Source organism: Branchiostoma lanceolatum, chromosome 1, assembly GCF_035083965.1.
Source record: "Branchiostoma lanceolatum isolate klBraLanc5 chromosome 1, klBraLanc5.hap2, whole genome shotgun sequence".
NCBI lineage: Eukaryota > Metazoa > Chordata > Leptocardii > Amphioxiformes > Branchiostomatidae > Branchiostoma > Branchiostoma lanceolatum.
In genome coordinates, this window is record NC_089722.1 from 18368721 (window position 1) to 18392584 (window position 23864).

The following is a 23864-nucleotide window of genomic DNA, read 5'->3' on the forward strand; positions in this document are numbered from 1 at the left end:
TAAAAGGTTGAAATTTTACCATTATCATCTTGAGCAGTTCAAAATGTATTTTTTTCTGTTTAAAAGGTTGAAATATGACCATCATTATTTTGCGTAGTTCAAAGTGTATTTCTGCTGTTTAAAAGGTTGACATTTGACCATAAGTCAATAAGAATGAATTGGCATGGCGTAACTGGGTAACATACATGTATGGCTTGTATAACTCACAACAATTGTATTTCCGTTCCCCCGTGTTTCCAGATCTTCTGGGCCATCGGGACGTGTATAGAGGTTGTTCTGGCGCTGGTAGTCATGCCAACGCTGGGCTGGAGGTGGCTCCTCATCTTCTCTGCAATACCCTGTCTCATATTTGCTATAAGCTGCAAGGTAAGCAATACATTTTTGTAACATCATGAAGCGAACAGCGATATTCTTTTTAATCTACATGTAGCATCTACTGAATTAAACATAATTCCAGAGGGTATGTAAATAATCCTGCCGCCCTGAAAAGATATATCCAAACAGATCCCCAACCCAACATCCCCCAGTATAATGGACTCCTGTATATCTGAACTGTGCATACTCGTGGGGTGCTGCACTAGAGGTATCTCAAACCCACTGTTTTTCAAAGTGGTGGATTTATGTAACCTGGCGGATTAATGGAGGTTACAGTGTATTCTTCTGTTACAGTATATGTTTAGGTGTAATCCAAGACATTATGCTACACAAATTTAATGTCTTGGTTCTTGGGTTATGAAAATATTGCTAGATTGGAAAACAGAGTCTGAGAGGAAGGTCTGTATTAATGGTTGACACAGTGATTGGTTGGGGACAACACTGCCAACTAGCTGTTAAAGGTGGTACTGCAAGACAATAATGAATTTCTGGCAATAGTCACTATGATATTTGCTTAGTAATACCTACAAATAAAGATCATAGCATTGTTCATTAACACTTGTCTAATGAAGGCTTCCACAAGCAAACAAATAAACCATCAAATGACCATTTTTTCTATCATGCCTGTGTCCTCCTGCAGTGGTTGCCAGAAAGTGCCCGATACCACGTGGCGTGTGGGGAGTCTGAGAAGGCACAGAACACGCTGAAGAAGATCGCCCTGGAGAACAACTCCCCCATGCCCCTGGGGAAACTGGTGCTGCCAGAGAATACAGTGAGACCTTTTATGTCACATCTGGGTAGGGTTAGTGTTTGATACGGGTGTTCCAGACAGGTCTACATGTATATTGTACCGTATTGCCCAGGCTTCAAAGTCATATTGCATGGGTGTCCATCAAATAATTCATGCATGCTCCGTGTGCGCTGGTTGCGCTGCTGTAAAAATTTGAATACCGGATTCGGACATTGGAATTGCAATTTTTTGTTTGAGCACACAAAGTTCTCTCAACTTCAGGCACATTTGGCATTGAAATGTTTTTTTTTGTGTGGAATGACATAGATAAAATGCAACACGGCATATTCTGCATCGCCTTCGGTTTCTGGCTCACGGTCTTGCAAGTTTTGGCTGTGGGCGATCCGCGCTGGTACCTCAGGTGATATAAAATACACCGTGTTATTGCCTTCTACATTCAGTTGCAACAGCTTTCTACAGATCAGGGTCTTCTTCAGAATTTTATCTTGATTTGTTATCCCAATATTGCTGGGCATTAAACCTCATTGGCAGAATATGCTGTGTCATGACACAGTTTGTTGCTGATGATTGTTGTCCACCTGCCTAGTGGCACATAGGTTAGCAAGTTTACCTGCTGTTTTTGTAGCAGAGTATATTTTTTGCAGGGAGTCCCGGGTTGCTAGCCCTTCCTCTTTTAAAGTGATCGTGGCACCTCCTTTGAAACAGGACCCCCATTTTGCGTCCCTTCTGAAAGATGGATGCAGCCCTGACTGGGATGCCCTCCCTAGGATTGAACCAGGGTCTCCCAGTTACCAACTAACGAATTGGAACCAGGAGCTCAACTGTGAGGCTGCTACCAGTTGAGCTACAGCATATAATTATGCAATAATTGATTGAAATATGTTTGACAACCTTGTCTTTATCTTTACAGGAGAAAAGGGGGCAGTTTAAGGACTTGTTCACCCCCCAACTCAGACTCACAACTGTTCTGCTGTGGTTTATATGGTGAGTCCTGCTCTTGGAAAATTACTGTTGAAATGGCACTGAAGTTTTCTCAGCAGTAAAATGTTTTGTATATTTTCTTGACATATTGTCACAAAGAAATACAGCTTAAAGTTTGGATTATTTGTTTTAGGACTGAGAACCATGAAATCAGATTGGTGTGGCTTTGCACTTTTAGAAGACTTGATAATTATAGAGGATCACATTTTTCAGTCTTTGCTTCATGTTCTAACTCGACAGGTTTGCCAATGCTTTCTCCTACACTTCGTTTCACATACTTTCCTTCATATCCTAACTCGACAGGTTTGCCAATGCCTTCTCCTATACTACGTTTTACATACTTTCCTTCATGTTCTAACTCAACAGGTTTGCCAATGCCTTCTCCTACACTGCGTTTCACAAACTTTCCTTCATATCCTAACTCAACAGGTTTGCCAATACCTTCTCCTACACTGCGTTTCACATACTTTCCTTCATGTCCTAACTTGACAGGTTTGCCAATGCCTTCTCCTATACTACGTTTTACATACTTTCCTTCATGTTCTAACTCAACAGGTTTGCCAATGCCTTCTCCTACACTGCGTTTCACAAACTTTCCTTCATATCCTAACTCAACAGGTTTGCCAATACCTTCTCCTACACTGCGTTTCACATACTTTCCTTCATGTCCTAACTTGACAGGTTTGCCAATGCCTTCTCCTATACTACGTTTTACATACTTTCCTTCATATCCTAACTCAACAGGTTTGCCAATGCTTTCTCCTACACTGCGTTTCACATACTTTCCTTCATGTCCTAACTTGACAGGTTTGCCAATGCCTTCTCCTACACTGCGTTTCACAAACTTTCCTTCATATCCTAACTCGACAGGTTTGCCAATGCCTTCTCCTATACTACGTTTTACATACTTTCCTTCATGTTCTAACTTGACAGGTTTGCCAATACCTTCTCCTACACTGCGTTTCACAAACTTTCCTTCATATCCTAACTTGACAGGTTTGCCAATGCCTTCTCCTATACTACGTTTTACATACTTTCCTTCAAGTTCTAACTTGACAGGTTTGCCAATGCCTTCTCCTACACTGCGTTTCACAAACTTTCCTTCATATCCTAACTCGACAGGTTTGCCAATGCCTTCTCCTACACTGCGTTTCACATACTTTCCTTCATATCCTAACTCGACAGGTTTGCCAATGCCTTCTCCTATACTACGTTTTACATACTTTCCTTCATGTTCTAACTCAACAGGTTTGCCAATACCTTCTCCTACACTGCGTTTCACAAACTTTCCTTCATATCCTAACTCGACAGGTTTGCCAATGCCTTCTCCTATACTACGTTTTACATACTTTCCTTCATGTTCTAACTCAACAGGTTTGCCAATGCCTTCTCCTACACTGCGTTTCACAAACTTTCCTTCATATCCTAACTCGACAGGTTTGCCAATGCCTTCTCCTATACTACGTTTTACATACTTTCCTTCATGTTCTAACTTGACAGGTTTGCCAATGCCTTCTCCTACACTGCGTTTCACAAACTTTCCTTCATATCCTAACTCGACAGGTTTGCCAATGCCTTCTCCTACACTGCGTTTCACATACTTTCCTTCATATCCTAACTTGACAGGTTTGCCAATGCCTTCTCCTATACTACGTTTTACATACTTTCCTTCATGTTCTAACTCAACAGGTTTGCCAATGCCTTCTCCTATACTACGTTTTACATACTTTCCTTCATGTTCTAACTCAACAGGTTTGCCAATACCTTCTCCTACACTGCGTTTCACAAACTTTCCTTCATGTCCTAACTTGACAGGTTTGCCAATGCCTTCTCCTATACTACGTTTTACATACTTTCCTTCATGTTCTAACTTGACAGGTTTGCCAATACCTTCTCCTACACTGCGTTTCACAAACTTTCCTTCATGTCCTAACTTGACAGGTTTGCCAATGCCTTCTCCTATACTACGTTTTACATACTTTCCTTCATGTTCTAACTCAACAGGTTTGCCAATACCTTCTCCTACACTGCGTTTCACAAACTTTCCTTCATGTCCTAACTTGACAGGTTTGCCAATGCCTTCTCCTACACTGCGTTTTACATACTTTCCTTCATGTCCGAACTCGACAGGTTTGCCAATGCCTTCTCCTACTACGGGATCGTGTTGATGACAACTGAACTGTTCCAGGCCGAAGACTCAGGAGATGCTAACTTCTGCAGTAAGGGAGTTTCTACTCATTTTTTGTCCAAAACACTGGGTGAACCCAAAATTAGACCTATGCACTTGACCTATATATCCGTCTAACAAGTAGTTGCTACTTGTTACACAGATATATATATAGGTGTACAAGTGCCTGTTAAGACATACATGATATTGTAAGTACTATGATTGTACACGTACACAAGCCTATTCTTCACGTTCAAAAAAAACTAAAACCCTTGATGTATTATGCCAAAAATAATTACTCAAGCAACTGGATAAGATTTTGAAACAGTCAAAAACTGACTGTTTCAAAATCTTATCCAGTTGCTTGAGTAATTATTTTTGGCGTATCTTATTACCTGGATGTCTAACCTTCATCAACGTACCTCGATGTATTACATTTTAGCTAGCAATAGAATTATAGACTGAAGCTCTGAAGGGAGGCAGTAAGGTTAACTTTGTAATTAGGCATTGCTGATGTTCTACTGTATATTGTCAATCAATTGTTTTGCACGCAAACTATGCATTTTTGAGGTTAGATGCACCAGTGCACCTTTTCCCAAAAATGAATTTTGATGCCTGTGTTGTACCTAAGATTGACAGAATTTTAACCCTATTATCCCAAAGGGTTTAGATTACATCCATGCCTAGTTGATTTGTTTCAGCTGTCTACTAAACACTGAACTACTTTTGACAAATTTCTTCAGGTGCAAACCAAAAAGACCACGCCTTGTTTAAGTGTTATGCAGGCTGCAAGTATCTCAATAGGAAAGACTACACAGACTTGCTGTGGACAACAGTAGCAGAGTTCCCAGGTAGACATTCAACTCATGATATGGCCTCAATAAGCACAGGAGACAATCTGTAGCCTCTTGAGATAGTTTCAAAGCATTTTTAAGTCTTTTCCAAACAGCTTGTCATCCTTTGAAAGTATCTTGAGATTTTTCAAACTATCTTGAGATTTCTTTAGAACTATCTTGAAATTTGAAAATGAACTATTTTAAATTGTTTTAAACCAATCTTAGGTAGGGGTTGACTTATAGATATAGAGATAATTTCACATCATTTTGAAGTCTTTTCCAGACATCTTGACATCCTTTAAAAGTATATTGAGATTTTTGAAAACTATATTGAGATTGTTTTCAAAGCATCTTGAGATTGTTCAAAAGCATCTCAAGATTAGGATAAACATTTCATCTCCAGATTTAGCACAAATTAAATCTCAAGATTTTCATTTTGTGATAAAAGATATATGGAGACTTTGTGATTTTGAACTATGCTGGCAGTCTATGAATTGGTTGTGTGATATACATTTTTTCCACAAAAGATCAGATACATATGGTTAAGCTGTACAAAGCTACAAGCATTTATATTAGTCTGCAGTAAAATGATATGCTTACTATTTCATTCATTTTTCTCCTTCCCAGGACTGTTAGTAACCATGCTGATCATAGAGTGGTTAGGAAGGAAGCGTACCATGGCCTTGGAGTTTGTTGTCTTCTCCTTCTTCACATTCCTACTCCTTACTTGTGGTGGAAGGTAAGATGTTAAGATGATAAGAATTAAAAAGGTGAAGCAGTCATCGCTTAGTGGCATCAAATAGCTAAGTAGGTAGGTTTGTGAAGGCACAATTGAGAGTTCACATGTTCATTTTTCCTTGTTAGACATTGTGTCCTTGGGAAAGAAAGGGATGGCTTTCCTCACTCCATGAAGGTCAAATTGAAAGTTCAGTACCAGGTTCAGTGTGTGATGGTAGTTCAGTACCAGGGACAGTATGTGATGGTAGTTCAGTACCAGGGATACTGTGTGATGGCACTTCAGTACCAGGGACAGTATGTGATGGTAGTTCAGCACCAGGGGCAGTGTGTGGTGATAGATCAGTACCAGGGAGAGTATGCGATGGTAGATTAGCACCAGGTGCAGTATGTGATGGCACTTCAGTACCAGGGACAGTATGTGATGGTAGTTCAGCACCAGGGGCAGTGTGTGATGGTAGTTCAGCACCAGGGACAGTGTGTGGTGATAGTTCAGTACCAGGGGCAGTGTGTGATATGGTAGGTCAGCACCAGGGACAGTGTGTGATGGTAGTTCAGCACCAGGGGCAGTGTGTGATGATAGATCAGTACCAGGGAGAGTATGCGATGGTAGATTAGCACCAAGGACAGTGTGTGATGGTAGTTCAGGACCAGGGACAGTGTGATATGGTAGTTCAGCACCAGGGACAGTGTGTGATGATAGATCAGTACCAGGGAGAGTATGCGATGGTAGTTCAGCACCAGGGGCAGTGTGTGATGGTAGTTCAGTACCAGGGAGAGTATGTGATGGTAGATTAGCACCAAGGACAGTGTGTGATGGCACTTCAGGACTAGGGACAGTGTGTGATGATAGTTTAGTACCAGGGATGGTAACAACATACACAGAACATATTTCTAACTTGACATCTTTTCTGTTTATCCAGAACATGGTTGACCATCTTTATCTTCATTGGGAGAGCCTTTATTTCTGGAGCATTCCAGGCTGCGTATGTCTACACTCCAGAGGTAAGTGGAAATGGTGTCTATTTTTTGTTGTATTTTGCCTTACTATATTCCAGAAACCAGGGCTGTCTTCAACTTTAATTTTTTTTTCTGTCCCATTCATTGTTTTGGAGCCCATGTTGCTAATTCTCCTAGTTAAATCCGTCATTTTAAGCTTAAAAATACATTTTCATCAATTTCATGTCATGATATTTAGACTTTGGTAAGGGATGGGGTGATATTCTTGTCCTGGAGACAGCCCTGTATGAATCCCAGTACCATATCACAGTGGAAATATTTTCCTGTTGTACACAAAAGCTGTGTTTGTCTACTAGAAGATCCAGACTTCAAATTGTGTATGTTTCGCTTAACGGGATGATGACATTCTGTTTCGAAAGTATATACATTTTTCTTTTTAGATCTACCCCACAACAACAAGAGCCCTTGGGCTGGGAACCTGCAGCGGAGTTGCCCGCCTGGGAGCACTGCTCACCCCTTTTGTTGCACAGGTTAGTTTCTAATTAGATGTATATATATATATATATATATATATATATATATAAGTAAGTATACATATATAGAGAATAGTTGTTGCCACACATTGTATGATGTATAGTTGTTGTGAAATAAAGTTCTTCTATATATTTGTGTGTGTGTGTGTGTGTGTGTGTGCTTGTGTGCGTGCGTGCGTGCGTGCGTACGTGCGTGCATCCGCACTTTGGGAAATTTTATAATACCCTTGTAGTAAAAGGTTTGATATTCATACTAGTGACGCATGTAGGTTAGATAAGATTTGTATTAACAGACATAGATTATGTAAATTTGGACATTGTTTCCATAATCAATGAGGAAATCCTACAACAGTGTCCCAAAGAGGGGAAAAACTTTGAGTATTTGCAACATGTGTAATTTTGAAAGAATCTGGAGATAACGAATTCAAAGGCATTATGCAAATAAGACATGTTTGCATATCGAATGAGCAAAGGCTGCACTGAGTATTTGGTAACTGCTGGAAATGTCATATTTCTGACAGTTGCAAGATATGAAAAAGTGAGCATTTTGAGTCATATATTAGGCAAATTAGGTGATTTTCACAGTATCTAATCAAGTTCCTTGGTGAAGGTATGGGCCATTGAAGCATTCCATTTCTTTTGGGTTTGAATGCAATTTTGACCATGAAACACTATCAAAAACAATTATATAGTAGACGTAGGCACAGACCTGATGTTAGTAACTGGAAAACGAAAGCAAAAACATGGTGTCTGCATGACGTCAAATTCTCTAAGCAAAAACCATGCAGTTAACTTCCGTCAAACTTGTTCTAACAACGATTTCTTTCCAATAAACCTCAGGTGATGCTGAAATCCTCCATCTACCTGACAGTCTCTGTGTACGGGACCATCTGTCTCCTGGCTGCTGTTGCCTGTTTGCTGCTCCCCATCGAGACCAAAGGACGGAGCATGCAGGAGACTGGACAGACCACACAGCCACAACCTCGGTGAAAATGGCAGGAGATAGACCTACAGACGAAATGTGCACATTCTGGAGCTGGCTGTTTTTGCTTTGTTTTTGTGTATTTATTTATTGCTATGGAGCTTTAGGTTTCCCTAGATTTTGAACTTGATAAAAGATTTTGCATCATCATGAAAGCAAACATTTAAAGGAAAATAGTTCACAGAAAGCATTAAGAATCATGACGTTTTGGTTTATTGAGGCAAGCTTGATAAAAGGGATGAGGATAATCAACAGTTCTGATTTTTTATAGGTTCTCAAGATATTATTCTTAGGGCAAAGAAATAACCATTTGCTGTTTCAATTTTCAGAGCAAAATGACAGAATAAGCATTGCTGTTTCAATGTCACTATATACTTAAGTATAGGGTTTCAGAACAAAAAAATAGTTTGCTACTCAGCATTTTTGACAGTAACAGTTTACAGCAATTGCTTGGAAATTGCAGCAGATATTGAACTCTACATTTAACTTTTTTTGAAAATATTCAGCGCAGTGTTCTTGTCGTGATATGACACAAAGCTGTATCTTTTTTTTTCATGAAATGGAAAAATAAAGATAGCACCGTTGGTTGTTTAAAATTTTCAGTCAAAGAATCTTCTTCAAATCATTTTGCTTTTATAAAGCTTTTCACAACGCTTCTGCAAATGTAACTTCAACTGTAGCTTCTTTTTATCCAGTAGATTAGACAACAATTATGAATAACGACATTTATAATTAGACAAAGGAATTGTACAACTACATGAAGGCAAAAGAAAGATAGTTTTGATGTGGTTGTCATCTTACATTGTCACTAAGATTTAGCAGTGTACCAGTAGTTGTACTTTGCTTACCAAATCATGGAGAAAGTATTTGGTATTTTACAACATCGTACAATCATACTTAGTGACGTTACACATTTGTAAATGGGGGCAGGCAATTTGAAGAAGTCCACTGCACTCAGCTGCATATATTTCATGGTATGACTATCATGCAGAGAACAAAGTAGTTTACCTGGTAACTCAATGCTTCCTTGTAAAGGTTACAAGAAAATTCATCAATCAGTGACTTATAAAAGGTAACGAGATATGCACCTCCAAATTTTCGATGTCTACTGTACATCTTGATCACGGAATGACCTAGTCTCGCGAGAACACGAGACTAGGACAAGACTTGTGAAGATCGTCCTGCCTTCCCCGCCTTTCCTTGTAAAGGTAATGCTACACGATGTATGTATATTTTGGATCTTTCTACCTCTTGATTTTGTCATTGAGCCATTGAATAGACCATGTCTGAGAAAAATATTATAACTTATGAAACTTGAAATGTGTTTTTTATGTCAAAATGTTGTAATATAAGAAGAACCGAATACAGTGACTACATGTGATGGAATGTATATAAAAGTCATGTGATTGTATATGTTGAGAAGTAATGTTGTCTATACAGAGAGGAATAAACATGACAAACTACGAAAATGTATGAAATCCAAACTAGCTACACGATATCTGTATAGTTATGGGAAGAAAAAAAAAAAGATATTTTAGATATGTAGTAATGAAGTGGTGAAAATGAAGGTTTAGAAAGTATTAGTGATAAATCCATGTCTATTGTTAATGTAGAAGGTGTGTATTGACTGTGAAGTTTATCTGTTCGAAACAAAATATGAAGAATTTATGCACAATCGAGTAGAAACTTTGTTTTGATTATCAATGACTTCAACAAATCTTAAGACAATACGTGTTAGAAATGTTATATTTCTTACTACCACATTACCTTGTCTTACAGACCCTGAAAATACATGCATAGTGTGGGTCATCGAGGAAGAAACATGGGGAACGTACTGTGGCCACATTTTGGTACAAGATTTGAATTGGTTAGGCTGCACCAATTCAATTTCCTGGTTCCGGGATTGAAAAATCTAGTGCTGAAGAATTTCAACACGAAAACTGAGTCAGAGGGGAAATATGTACCTTGGTACACAAAAGTTTAGTCCTCTTGTGGAATTTTTGCTTAAAAATGTCTGAGAAATAGGAAAATAAATTGGTGTGGCTTTGAAACGTAAGGAAATTAAGATCAGCATCATTATGTCCAGTTCTACTTGTATTGAATGAAGAGAAACAATGCGTGTCTATCACAATTCTCAAAATATTGTGAAATGTTGTTAACTGAATTGTTTAGCCAATGTCGAGCTACTATGTATTCCCATGTCCAGGCAGCTCATATTAGTTTCTAATATGATTAAAGTCTCCGAAAATAAACAGAGTGTATTGCAAACATCAACATCGTGTTTTGGGGCGGTGTAGGGGACAAGGGTTTCAGCGATATACATTGTACAAGGACAAACTTAACAAAGAAATGCTGTAACAATGATGACTACATGTTCTTACATCAACCTTTGAAAGCTTCAATCTGTTAACTAAGTGTGGAATGCAGGAAATCAGTTTTGAATTCTACATATCAAATCGGAAACTTTGTATTCCTTGCCTGCTGTCGACAACAACAAAAAAGGCTAGCTAGGGTTGGCCGATTTTGCTAGGATCGGTCGGGTTATCGGAAACACAAATGTATTTCTAGGACTTATCTGGCAGAGACTGCCTGATGAATCAATCGATGTATCAATCCATAATCCGTGACAAAGTCTGACGTCGTCCGCTAGCGTTGAATACATTTTCTTTTACCTTACCTTACGTTTCACCATAACGTTTTCTCACACAAGGTATCAATGATATCGGGACAGTTTATTTCATCTGGTTACAAACCCGCAGAACAGGAAAGACCGCATCGCTACTGTTTTCATTCAGAAGCTCAGTGAGCAGACAATTTAATTGTCTCACCCAAATCTCGCAACCGCATGACGTGTATCTCGTTGTCATTCCGTCGTTACACCAGCTCCGTCTAAGCTTTACCGCTTCGAAAGCATCGCCGCATGCAATGGTTAGATCATCGAAGCCAACACAGTGTAAGGACTCCGAGAGAATTCCATTGACAGCCACAGGACATCGAAAGGGTCAAACAAGAGGTATGTTTATATCCGTAAATTGTGTCATCCGGTGGGTTAATCGATTCGACCTACTTTCCTCCACTCACGGACGGACGGAAAGCCACTCTCTCTTCAAATCATAGAACCCACAAATGGCAAAAAAAGTGGGACTCTTCGTCTTCCTCTGCTTTTGAACAAGAAGCCACTTGAAATCCAACTCGTTCAGACGTACATTGTAGCCAACACTAGTTGCAGTTCTGTTTGAACTAGTCTGTTGTTATCATAATGCCACTCACATGTATATTTCCCAATGTCTCTACCAAATGTATAATCCCCAAGTAACTCTACATATTTGCAATTAGCTTTCTTCCATGAGCTTGTAAATAAACGTATAATTAAAACAACCACGACCTGTGGTTTTCTCTGCCAGCTCTCGGCTATTTGCCAGGGCTTCATGAGATCAGGCTAGCCGAACGGTTGCGGAAACGTTGACAGGAAAAATTAAATGATTATATAGCAGATAAGATATGATGTAGGTCTGTTTACAATTATTATAGGACGTTTGTTTATTTGCTATCGTAGAGAGTATTATTCTTGAGAGATCCCTGTTACAATTAGGCTCGGGCAAGAACTTGCAAATGAAACTCAATATTAATGATTCCGAGACAACTCGGCCCCTGGGACAACTCGGCCCCTGGCCATTCAAGACAACTCGGCACCAAGCTCAGGACAACCCTGCACCAATTACTCAGTGCATGATAAGTGTATTTGGGGCTCGAAGAATGACAATTCTACCGATCTGACAGGCTGATAAGTGGAATAAGAATTTTAAGAAACAAAACTCAGTCCATACATAAGCATTTTTTTTCTCTCGTAAGTCTCAAACGTTACAAGACCGTCAAAAACATGTTGCGGGCCGGTACGGCGACGCCATTTTTTGGGTATTTTCGACGCTCTTTCACGAACTCGCTACGCTCATGTTCTGTTATGAAAGTGCTTATAACTTATTACCGATGAAACTAAATGTATAGCAGTTCATTCTGTTTTGTTGGTCATAGATTTTAACAGTTTGTAGGCTTTCAAAACGCGTCGAGACAATCGATGATAAAACTTCCTTATTGATATTCAAGCGTTCTGGCGAAGTGACCTGCAGGGTTCCATAATTTCCTATTTTTTTTAGACGAAATGTTTGGCAGTTAAACATGTTTTATTCCTCACATGGATTTTAAAAAGTTTCTGTTCTGTTCTGTTCTGTTAGCTGATCTATATGCCAGTTTTGGGGCTCGGTGCTGAGTTGTCCTGAGCTAGGTGCCGAGTTGTCCTGAATGGCTAGGGGCCGAGTTGTCCCAGGGGCCGAGTTGTCCTGATACCAATATTAATCACTTGGAAATGCCAGAAACTGGACATTCATCATTATAGCTGACATACAATGATGATAGCACATCATTCTATCCGTTAGCGCTCATGGATCAGTATGAACAAATTGTGTTCAGGGCGTCTAATCAAGTAATTAACATACTTCTATTAGAAGTTGTCTGCATCGGAATCTGATTCGGTCTAATATCGGGTTAGGCTGTATGCCTTTTTAAAACAGAAATCTATGTACTTGATCTAATTTTGTTAATGTTTGACCATAAATCAACAACAAAAAATCAATCATTGTGGGAAATACAAAGTTGAAGGCGCCTAGACTCAACACAAATGTCTGAACATGTGCATGTTTTTGTTACGCATGGTCTAGAAAAGAACTGCTACGAAAGTTAGGCCTTTACCTTTGGTCTTGCACATACGCATTACAAACCATGAACCGGCTTATACAGGGAAGTCGTTGTTGACTATCACGGCGATGAATTGATACTATGTCTGTACCATGTCTATTATTATCATTATAACACCATATATTTCGTATATTTCGCTATGTACAGCGTCCCAAGCTGGCAGTGGGAACTGAGACCAGTTAAAAATGGCTGTCAGACCACCCATGTTCACTGTGATTCGAACAATAGTTACAAAAAAAGACCATTGCGTAGTTGAAATGCATTACCTACCATAAAATGCATTAACTACCAAGTTAAAACCATATTTTCGAATATCTTTACATTCTAGATACATTCACAGTAGAGGATGCGGTGGAGGAGTTGGGGTTCGGCAGGTTTCAGATCAAGCTGTATCTGTGGTGTGGATTGGCATATGTGAGTATCACTGGCGAGGAATAAAATGGATTTGTGTGAACCTTTTCAATTTCATAATTGGAATATGATGACAGATGTAGAAGTGTGGTTTAAAAGACAACAACACACATAAGATTTAAGAAATAAGAGGTTAGTTCTATACTATATATGGTATGAAATTCGTTAAGCAATCTGTCATATCTCTGATTTCACCTGATTTTCGTCGCTTAGCGGTCGCAGCGCAGTTGCTGAAAGAATCATAGTCTCTTTGGTGGTGCAATTTCGTATAATTCAGACCTTAGTTCTTATTCATTGAAAAAGTTGTTCGATTTGCTGGCCTGGTAACATGCAGCTTAAGAGGATGGTTTCTCAGATATGTGACTCAAGAATACATGAAAATAGAACTAATCACTAGTTAATTTTCAAAACTTTGGGTTCAAAATCTTTTCAGATGGCGATTGCGATGGAAATCATGATCATCACAGTCCTGTCGTCAGAGCTACAATGTGAATGGCACCTCAGCAGCTGGCACCAGGCATTCCTCTCTACATCAATTTTCATCGGGATCATGATCGGTGCCTATGTATGGGGGAAGTTCGCTGATAAATATGGCAGGAGGACGGTTAGTTGTTGTTAAGATACTTTCGAGGAGTAACCTATTGATGTCTCTTCAGATGTTGAATGATAGCAACCCATAATATGTTATTCCAAGTCTGTGGTATACATCGGCAGTGCTTATTCACGAAACACAATGTGTCTTGAGATAAGTAATGATCCACATCCTGTAGATATAGGGCACTACAGAAAAATATGTTGTTAGCAATATCATTGGCCAGACTTTACAAACACAAATTCTAATTCAGACGAATGGTTTCTTTTAATCCACAACGAGCAAATGAATTCTTAAATATTCTATATTTTCTTACAAAAATTAAAGCCCAAGAAATAAAATACAAGATTTCGATCAGTCCCCTGAACCTTATCAAGTTGAAATGACCCAAAAGCTATGTCACGTGACCTGAATGGAATTGTGACGTCGACCATCCGTCAACAGAGACGGGGGGCGATACCGACTTCCCGTCACCTTTGACCTGTTGCTGACGTCACACTTCCGTTTATGTCACGTTAGATACTTTTATTTACTAGACAGCGGGTCATTTCTAGCCTGGGTACCATCCTATTTCTACCGGGGCTCCTACATTCGCTACCCTATTTTTTTAGGGTAGCGAATGTAGGAGCCCCGGTAGAAATAGGATGGCACCCAGGCTAGGTCATTTCAACTTTAGAAAGATCTAAGGATTGATCGAAAGCTTTTTCTTTTTTTTCTTTTCAGTTTATTGACAACTGTATTATAATGCATATACATCGCTGTCACATATATACAACGCCACAATATTCTTGTTACACCATTCATACAACAACGTGATTTTGAACGTGTCAAATATATCAACTCGAGTTGGAGAGTTCCAAACTTAACTATATCTTACTTCACCATACAAACTCTTATCGTAAATGGATACAATTGTGTACATAATATGACAAAGTTAATAAGACTTTTTCTCCTCGAAAGCTTGTTGGTAAGCGCTTAACTTTGTGCACGGAAATAGTTGCACTTGTAGAATGTTAACAATGTCAATCAAAAGTGTATTGACAGCTAGTCGTGGTCGTATCTTGTATTACAGGCGCTGATGGCTGCATTTCTGTGGCTATTCTTCTACGGCATACTCAGCGCATTTGCCCCCACCTTCAGCTGGCTTCTAGTGCTGCGTGTGTTGGTTGGATTCGGGACTTCATCGTTTACTGTAACGTAAGTCTCTGAATGACGATTGAAATAAACAGACTGGTTTATAGATAAAAAAAGCCTTATTTCTGTTTTATGCATTATGCATATTTCACACAAAATGGAGGTGTTAAAATATAAAATTTGTGAGGATGACATGGTTATGACGCCGATTGCTTGGACAGAAACATTGCAATGGATTCGTTTTGATAAAAATCAGCAATTATAGGAGTTTGACCTGGTCAACCCCCTTTTTTCACCCTGAAGTAGCCGTTTGGCACACCATTCCCTATCCGTTCCCTATCCGTTAGGCAGCACAGAGAATGATACATTTTTATTAACTAGACGCTTGTGACTTTCTGGTGGAGCAGAACGTTTACGATTCATAATTTGGGTAAGTACTTTAATGAAGTCTTGTTTCAGTGTGTTTAAACACTCTAACGTTCAGTGTACTTTAACACTAATGCTAGCACTAACCGTGGCATCTGCCGTACATACAGAAGTACACTCTGCCTGGAATTCTTTCCAAGGAGACAGGGAGGACAATCTGTCATGTTCTTGCTGGTAAGTTTATTCTTCAGAGATACTCAGGGTCTGGGATGCGTCCATCAGACTTTCTCACTTTAGTTATCGTAAATCGTAATCTTAATTCAAAATTCGGTTGTCTTTATCAATTCCAGAACGAATGCAGTAGGTAATACATTTTCAATGTTGCAATGGATGAGATTGATTTGTTGGCTTGTTAGAGGATCATGTTGCAAACAGAAGAGGGTCCTATGTGGGGTTTCGTGTGTAGGGAGGGTTGTAAATAAACCTGGTTCTGTGTCGAAGATTCGTACTTTATCCAATGTGACCGAGTGTCACAGTTGTCTTGTGTTAGATGAAATATTTAAAGTCCTAAACCCGTATCTCTTTGTCCCCAGTTGTTCTGGGCGGCAGGAAGTTGTTTGGAAGTTGGACTGGCTGTCGTCGTCCTGCCTTCCTTGGGGTGGAGATGGTTGCTGGTCTTCACCGCAGTTCCTTCTCTGGTTGTCGCTGTGTGGTGTAAGGTAGGAACAAGGGGGATCAGAAAAGCTCATTGGTAACACTGAAAACAGTCCGGTGCTCCTTTGTAGATTAAGTTCCTTTGGCATTCCGAAGCTAAGTTTAACTGTAATTTCCAACTGAAAATTAGACCTACCAAACTTTTAGACTCTCCAACCACAATCTTTGTCAAGGATAAGTCATCACGTTATGCAGATAGAACATGTGACTCGGTGAGCAGTGGATCATAAGCTGCAGAGCATCTATGCCACCCCCCCCCCCCCGGCCCCCCGTCTCTGTTTGGGATGGGTTGTAAGGCCCTGATGTAAATGGCTTGCATAGCAAGCAAGCTACACAGTTTCATCCCTCATATTTCTTAGCAAGCTCTACGATTGTAAATCAATTATATTGCCTGATTCGGTATCTTGTGGCCAAGCCACGTAGAAACCGAGTGGAATGATCAGAGTAGATACAATCACCGAACCTGCTTAGAGGCCAGGTGTTCCTGCTAACTCTTTCATACATCACAACAGTGGCTTTATTTCTGGTAGTATATCAGTTCTATTGCCGTGCCGAGTAGAAAAATAGAACTGAGCATGATATGCCGTCAGGAAAACAAAACGACTCGCAGGACCCTCTTAGAAGGCTAGGTATACCTGCTAACTCTTTCAAACCTCACCACAGTGGATACCAGAGAGTGCCCGGTACCACGTTGCTGGCGGACAGCAGGAGAAGGCACGACAGACGCTGAAGAGGATTGCGCAAGAGAACAAGTCATCCTTGCCCCCGGGTAAACTCGTCGTCCCCGTCGTAACGGTAGGGATCCAAGAACACTTAAAAAAAATTATTCTGCCTCCTTTTTATAAAAACAATACACAAGACATACATGACACGGAAATAAGGTAGTTTACACACATGAATGACAAATAAATTAAAAAAAAAATAATCCAAGAATACGTATTTATGAAAACAAAGACTCAGGAACAGGGACAACCTACAAGATTTCAAACGGCAGGTTTCGTAACCATTTCCATCACATCTTGTTCACTTCTGTTATGCAGGAGAAACGTGGACAGTTCAGAGACTTATTCACCAAAGAGCTCCGACTGACGACCGTTCTTCTGTGGTTTATATGGTACGTTTTCATTCGCCTGTTGCCTTCGAGAGGGCTGACCTTTGACGGAGGTACTGTTTTTGGTTGTGTATATGTGTTCGTAATTATAACACAATATCCTTTGGTTGGATTTGTAAGAAATTGGTAGGTGGGTAGTTATTGAGATTCCGAAGGAACATGGCGATTTTGCCCCCCCCCTAGCAGGAGGTTCAGATACTGCAGCATTCCAGGCACAGACTGGCTGAAAGTAGACAAGTGTAGTATTTGTCCATGGACAGCTGGACAACCGTCTCTGACGAATGGCCCCTTAGGAGAGAGAGATATATCTGGGATTGATTAAGGGAATAAGGGGGATCACTAACATTGGTTTATGTCTAGTTCACCATTTAAGGGTATATGACATCGCTTGGTACAACAGACTACTAGGGACATATCTCCAAGCAGATATTCGAATGAAAGATCGTTGACTTAAGAAACATCGTGTGTGGCGCAAGTTTAGAGCGCGCGGCTGTCAAACAATGGGACCCGGGATCTTATCCCGGGTTGTGCCCAGAGACATGTCCGAACTTGCGCCCCGACGTTGTGCCCTTGGGAAAGGCACTTAACATGACTTTCCTCACTTCACTCAGGTGTAAAATGAGTACCTAGCTCATTTAGGGTTAGGGACGTCCCTCGGATAGGACGTTAAATGGAGGTCCCGTGTTTGGGGAGAGCCACACCCCGCGCACGTTAAAGAACCCACCACACCTTTCGAAAAAGAGTAGGGGTATGCCCCGGTGTGCGATGGTCCAAATCTTACAGTCCGGTCTGGGATGACATCTGGAATAGGTGATAGTTCACCTGTTATGTCAATCCTTCCACAAATGGGGTAAATCGAAATAAATAAATAAATAAATAAACAGACAAACAAAGAAGCAAACCGAGAGCCACGGCTGACTCTTCCAACCTCAAAGTTCTGTATGCGCAGTTGGATTTGCCAACCGATATCTACTTGGAAGTTTCAAATTACGCTGAAATTTCAGCTGATACTGAAACTCGACATGTTTCTTTCTTTTCCAGGATAGCAGCTATAATGTCCTACTACGGCATAGCATTGATGACGACAGAGTTGTTTCGATCAGGCGACAACTTTTGCGGTAAGTTTTTAACTGAATCATTCTACGTTCATTGTATTTTTTACTGGCATGTTATGTATCAAGTTACACGTGGTAGGTTAAGTTATACGTTCGTCTGTATTTTTGTGGGTTAGCTGCTACCAGCGAGAGCTGCCTTGGCTGACCCAGGGTAAGGACTCGTCTCATTGTGAATAAATACAAATACGTTTGAATAAAACTTTCCTAACTAATACCAGAGGAAAATTGTGATGTAGTGATTATGAAATAGGGACATCATAAACCTTTTTAAAGAAACGAAAAAACGTCCAACAGAACTGGAAATTTACTCAAAGCCATATGCAATAGCGAGACATCGATGGACAAATACCATAAGTGTGATGCTACCTTTTCAAACACCTTTAAACACCCATCCACACAATTGGGTATAATCATTATGTGATATTTTGTACGCCAATACGTCACCAGAAGAGCTGTCGTGGGAAATAACGTTACATCAAGACATCTACTAGTATCTCATTGAATTTGCAATTTCATTAATTTCGAATTCCCCTTTTCAGAAGCCGGTCGGGATCAGAGTCAGGTCACGTGTCATGCTGCCTGCAACAAGCTCTCAGGCCAAGCCTACATGAACATATTCGTTACAACACTAGCTGAACTTCCAGGTAATAAAAAACAAATTGTATTTTGTAAGTTGTGTGTCTGTGTTTTGTTATCTTTCAAATTATAATATTACATAATGAATCATAGTCAATCTATATATATATATATTCAAGTCATAGCTCATACAAGTTCAATTCTTAACGTTGATTGGTCACCGTCTAAGGGCCTGTCACATTTGTGCGTATATTCAAGTGCGCGTGAGTTGCGCATTAACATTTTTTTTATTCAAGTAAGGTTTGCGGGGAAAAAGTTGTTTTCTACTTTGACCCGCCGTTGTGCAGCCTAGTGATAGAACCTAAGAAACTATTCGTCGGCAGACTTAACCTAAACCAAAAACATGTTAATACGCAACTCATGCGGACTTGTATATACGCAGAAGTATAGCTAGTGTGACAGGGGCTTGATAGACGTGGGGACAAAATAAGTGGTTCTAACTTTTGTATGTTGTTTTCAGGCACCTTTCTGTTGATGCTGATTATGACCTATCTGCCCAGAAAACCAACCATGGCTCTGGCGTTGGCAGGATTTTCTCTGTTTACTTTTATGCTTCTCACGTGTGCGGGAAGGTAAGAATATTTATTGAATATTGAATAAGAATATTGCTGACGTCACGTATCCGTAATGACACGTGTCAACGAAGTCACGTGTCTGTAACTCTCGCGAGTTTACGCTCGGCAGTGATTGGTCATTATTGATCCTGAAAAAGGCGACAGTGGTCGTCGAAAATTCGATCCGTGAATACCTTAGTGTTGGAAGAAAGTTAAGCATTGTATTATGATTACTACCAACACAAATGAGCTTCCATGATAAGAATATTCATCATCATCTCTATGGCACGTAATTTCTTACCGTATCCTGTGTTACAAATGAAAGAAAAAAAGGACAAAATCAGCTGTCAAACGACATTTGTCCACCAAAGTATGAATGCTCGGTGGTAGAACATCATACAGCGTTTAAACTGTAGATACATGTACTATCATTATATAGCCCAAAATTTGTATTTTACGTTGTGGAATGTCACAAAGAAAGAATGTAAAATTCACCATATCTGTACTTTCCAACTGTCTCTTATGCAGAATAAACACAACCGGTTTGATATTAATTGGATATCACTTAATTTTACGTCTTCTTTTTCCGCATTTTATAGGGCATGGTTGACCGTCTTCATCTTCGTAGCTCGAGCCTTTATATCCGGAGGGTCTCAACTTCCTTTTGTTTACACGCCGGAGGTAACATTCATAGCGCCATTCAAAAAAGGAAGTGTACTATTCCGAAATGAGTTATGACAAATGTAAAGTCGCAAAGTAGCCTAGACATACGCGACATGACGTTTATGATAGTTCCGGTTAATAATTACTGTAGGTTTCATTCGATATAGTATTAAATGTAGTAATTAGAATTGTTGAAAAATAGACCTAGATTGCAACTTATGTTATTTGTACATTACTAGAGTCGATTCCAATTCACCGCAAGGGTTGTTATAGTCATACTTTACAAAATTAATGTTTTCAATCCATTGTAATTATTTGTGTGAGAACTTTTATACTTATAGGGAAGAAAGCTCTCCACAAAGGACCCAACAGTGTCCTGCAGTGAAATCTAAAGATGTACAAAAGCAGACAGAAGAGCCGGGTTAGCACCTACTTTTATGGGGGGGGGGGGGGGATTACCATTTTACCATTTTTTTTAAATATTTCTAAAAGTGAAAGAATCACACACATGTTTAGAAATTATTGTAAATACAGAGATTTTTGTGCAGTTACTTTCAAAATATTTCTAAATTATCTGATTGAATTCAAATAAATTCATATTTTTATATTCAATCTTTTAGAAAAATGTAGAACAATTGTCAGTCAGATATTCTTTTATAAGAAATTTTTCAAAATTATTACAAATATTATTATAAAACCCTGGACTTGGAATGGACTCTATACAACGTCACCGATTAAATTCTGCAATAAACCAGTCTTTCATGTATTGGTGACTTGTGAGAAAAGGACCCGCATGTTGATAAATTCATCTAATGGACTTTTCTCCGTAAATTTTGGTTGGTATTGATTGCACAGTGTGTGTGATGATATAGATGAACGAAGAGGTATCGGGTTCTATGCTCTGACTCTGTTTCTGTAAAATGTTGTTTGAATCATTTCAGGTCTATCCCACCATGACGAGGGCTCTGGGAATAGGCACATGCAGCGCTGTGGCTAGAGTAGGAGCCATTCTCACCCCTTTTGTTGCGCAGGTATTTCAAATTATACAAATGTGCTTTAAGAACATGACTTCACCAAAGATTGTTCAATTTATTTTCATTTGCACAGAAAAATACATTTCATCCTAAACAGAATTTCATTATCTTTTACCCTTACAGTGTGCAAACAAATACATAACATACAATAGAGAGTATAGAGATGCTGAAAACTGTCGTTTAAACAGATACAACCAAGTACTATATATGTACCTAGCCAACGTTTCGGTGACCGTCTGTCACCTTCCTCAGGACAATACACTGCAGCTAGGTGAGACCACATTCTTCACACTGCAGTAGTATCACCAGTACTAGTATTGCCCTAAGAAAAGTGACTGAAGGTTACTGAATTGTCGACTAAGCACAATGTAAATATCACTCGTTTGTGTAAAAAAAACTTTGTTGTTGTTTTACCAACATAATGAAACCCCTCATATTCAATAAATATCTTAAAGATCTTCTATTCAATATATCTCATAGATATACTTAAAATATTTTTAACATATGGTATCTTACTAATAGGTTATTTGGTTTACAGGTAATGCTGAAGTTCTCGGTGCACCTGACTGTATCTGTGTACGGGACCATCTGTCTCCTGGCTGCTGTTGCCTGTTTGCTGCTCCCCATCGAGACCAAAGGACGGAGCATGCAGGAGACTGGACAGACCACACAGCCACAATCACCATGAAACTGGCAGGGCATAGCAATGAACATACTGTTGAGCTTTTATGCCGCTGTTTTCATAGAGACCAAAAGACGGAGCATACATGTACAGGGTACTGATGAACAGACAACACAGACGCTGTTAAACGAAGAGGAACATGCAGCTTTTCAGAGCTGTTTTGTTTACATACAGTGTACCATACCCACATGAACCAGAAGTGAAACCTATGGTGCAGTGCGCTGGGTTCAAGTTGAACAATGCATTTTCTTTAAAGTCTAGTGATTCTTGTTAATAAATGTGTCTTTTAGAGATGAATAAAAGGGAATTTTCAAAATTTCCCAAGCTAATTTTCTTGTTTCTTTCAAGCAAATCCTTGTTTCTAAAAAGGGTCATTCTATAAATATTCGTTTTAATAACAATTTGCTTTTCTGTTTTAAACACTTGTCACATTAATATCTTTTCCAATTAAGTAACATTCTTCCCTCTCATCATCAAATAGACAGAAATCTGTGCATCTGTTAGCACATTTATTCAACACAATCATATAATGTATCAAAAACCCTGGAATGATTATGATATTCTGTACTTCAGACTTGTACGAAATATAACAACAGAGATCTCTCATATGTCTACTTGAACATGTCACAATTTGTACAGGTTTGATCCGTTCATGATCATGTTCTATCTCAAATGCACAATGGTACGTACAAGTAATACAAATTGATGACCAGCTTGCCGCTGATCATTTTGAATAATTACAATAGATACCTTAAGCATACCTGTAACTAACCTTTAGCATCAAGCAAAATCTACACAAAAGTCATGTACTTTCCTTTCTAAAATTCTTTCTTCAACAATGCCAAATACTAGCTATAGGCACAACATTAAATGTCGAAAAGAAATAAAAATGGTATCCAAAAGCATCACATTGCTGGACCCTGGCTGGATGAACCCTGACCCCTGAGATTTATCTGAACAGGTTTCCCTCTGAGACCTTTTCCTGGGTCTTTGGCTAATTGTGACACTTAAAGTTAAAGGCTTGACCTTTCTCCTTGTGTGATACTTCTTGAAAATTTCCTTGCAAACAAAACAGTCAAATCAAAGGTTATTCCTTAAGAAGCCTAACTGGACCTCTGACCTAGTTCTACTGTCATTGACCCCTGATCTTTGACCTGACGTCCCTCCCTGGAGTGGTTTTCTGGCTGCAAAACTTTCTGGTAGAACTGCTCGGCTGTTGACAGGTAGATGTGCAGTATCTCCGCCAAATGTTATACCTGCAAAAAAAACACCTGTTAGCACATCAATAATCATACCTGTGATCCCCCAAACCTTACACCTGCTGGTGTACTTACACAGGGTTCCAGACTGGAGGGCACCTGTTGGGACAGTCACACCTGTAACAAACACCTGTTAGCACACCTGTTATGCCCCACACCTTACACCTGCTGGTGTACCCTTTACTGTGGTTCAGACTGGAGGAACCCTGTAAGGACAGACACACTGGAACCTGTAGCTTGTAAGGAAAATACATGTACCCTCTGGTGCTGAAAGTAGTTTATCCATAAAGTTATCTAAGGTACTAGTATATTGTCCAATGGAATAAAAACTTTGTGCATAAACAGTTTGTGTGGCGTTGAATGGCCAAGTGGCTAGGCTAGCGGACACAAGATCGAGAGGTCACAGGTTTGATTCCTGGTATTACTCGTTTAACATTTTGTCCTAGGGAAAGGCACTTAACGTGACTATCCTCTCTCCACCCAGGTGTAAAAATGGTTACCTGACTTCAGTTGGGGAGGTG

General features: G+C 39.5%; 2 protein-coding genes across 5 annotated transcripts in view; both read left to right on the plus strand.

Moving 5' to 3' along the window:
* The window catches only part of LOC136439144 (synaptic vesicle 2-related protein-like), a 30240-nt gene extending 19646 nt beyond the window's left edge, over positions 1-10594 (plus strand). For all 4 annotated transcript variants that reach the window (XM_066434355.1, XM_066434366.1, XM_066434385.1 and 1 more), the window contains 9 exons: positions 241-366; positions 1016-1147; positions 2037-2110; positions 4238-4326; positions 5018-5125; positions 5738-5849; positions 6769-6850; positions 7246-7335; positions 8179-10594. In XM_066434355.1, the coding sequence (XP_066290452.1) occupies positions 241-366; positions 1016-1147; positions 2037-2110; positions 4238-4326; positions 5018-5125; positions 5738-5849; positions 6769-6850; positions 7246-7335; positions 8179-8328 (963 nt within the window). In that variant the 3' untranslated portion in view covers positions 8329-10594. The remainder of the gene's footprint in view (positions 1-240; positions 367-1015; positions 1148-2036; positions 2111-4237; positions 4327-5017; positions 5126-5737; positions 5850-6768; positions 6851-7245; positions 7336-8178) is intronic.
* Positions 10595-11057: 463 nt separating this feature from the next.
* Positions 11058-22241, plus strand: LOC136439158 (synaptic vesicle 2-related protein-like). The gene is made up of 14 exons (XM_066434398.1): positions 11058-11333; positions 13401-13486; positions 13917-14087; positions 15148-15272; positions 15746-15809; positions 16169-16294; positions 16953-17084; positions 17330-17403; positions 18442-18518; positions 19055-19159; positions 19612-19723; positions 20305-20386; positions 21310-21399; positions 21941-22241. The coding sequence occupies exons 1-14, from the start codon at positions 11246-11248 to the stop codon at positions 22088-22090; spliced, it is 1482 nt and encodes a 493-aa protein (XP_066290495.1). The 5' UTR covers positions 11058-11245; the 3' UTR covers positions 22091-22241.
* The last annotated feature ends 1623 nt before the right edge of the window (positions 22242-23864 follow it).

What these genes read in the sequence shown, in the direction of transcription:
- LOC136439158 (XM_066434398.1), top strand. Translation starts at nt 11,246, where the DNA reads ATGGTTAGATCATCGAAGCCAACACAGTGTAAGGACTCCGAGAGAATT. An exon ending in ACTTCATCGTTTACTGTAAC is followed by an intron (nt 15,273 to 15,745) that starts GTAAGTCTCTGA and finishes CCGTACATACAG; the next exon opens with AAGTACACTCTGCCTGGAAT. An exon ending in TCACCCCTTTTGTTGCGCAG is followed by an intron (nt 21,400 to 21,940) that starts GTATTTCAAATT and finishes TTTGGTTTACAG; the next exon opens with GTAATGCTGAAGTTCTCGGT.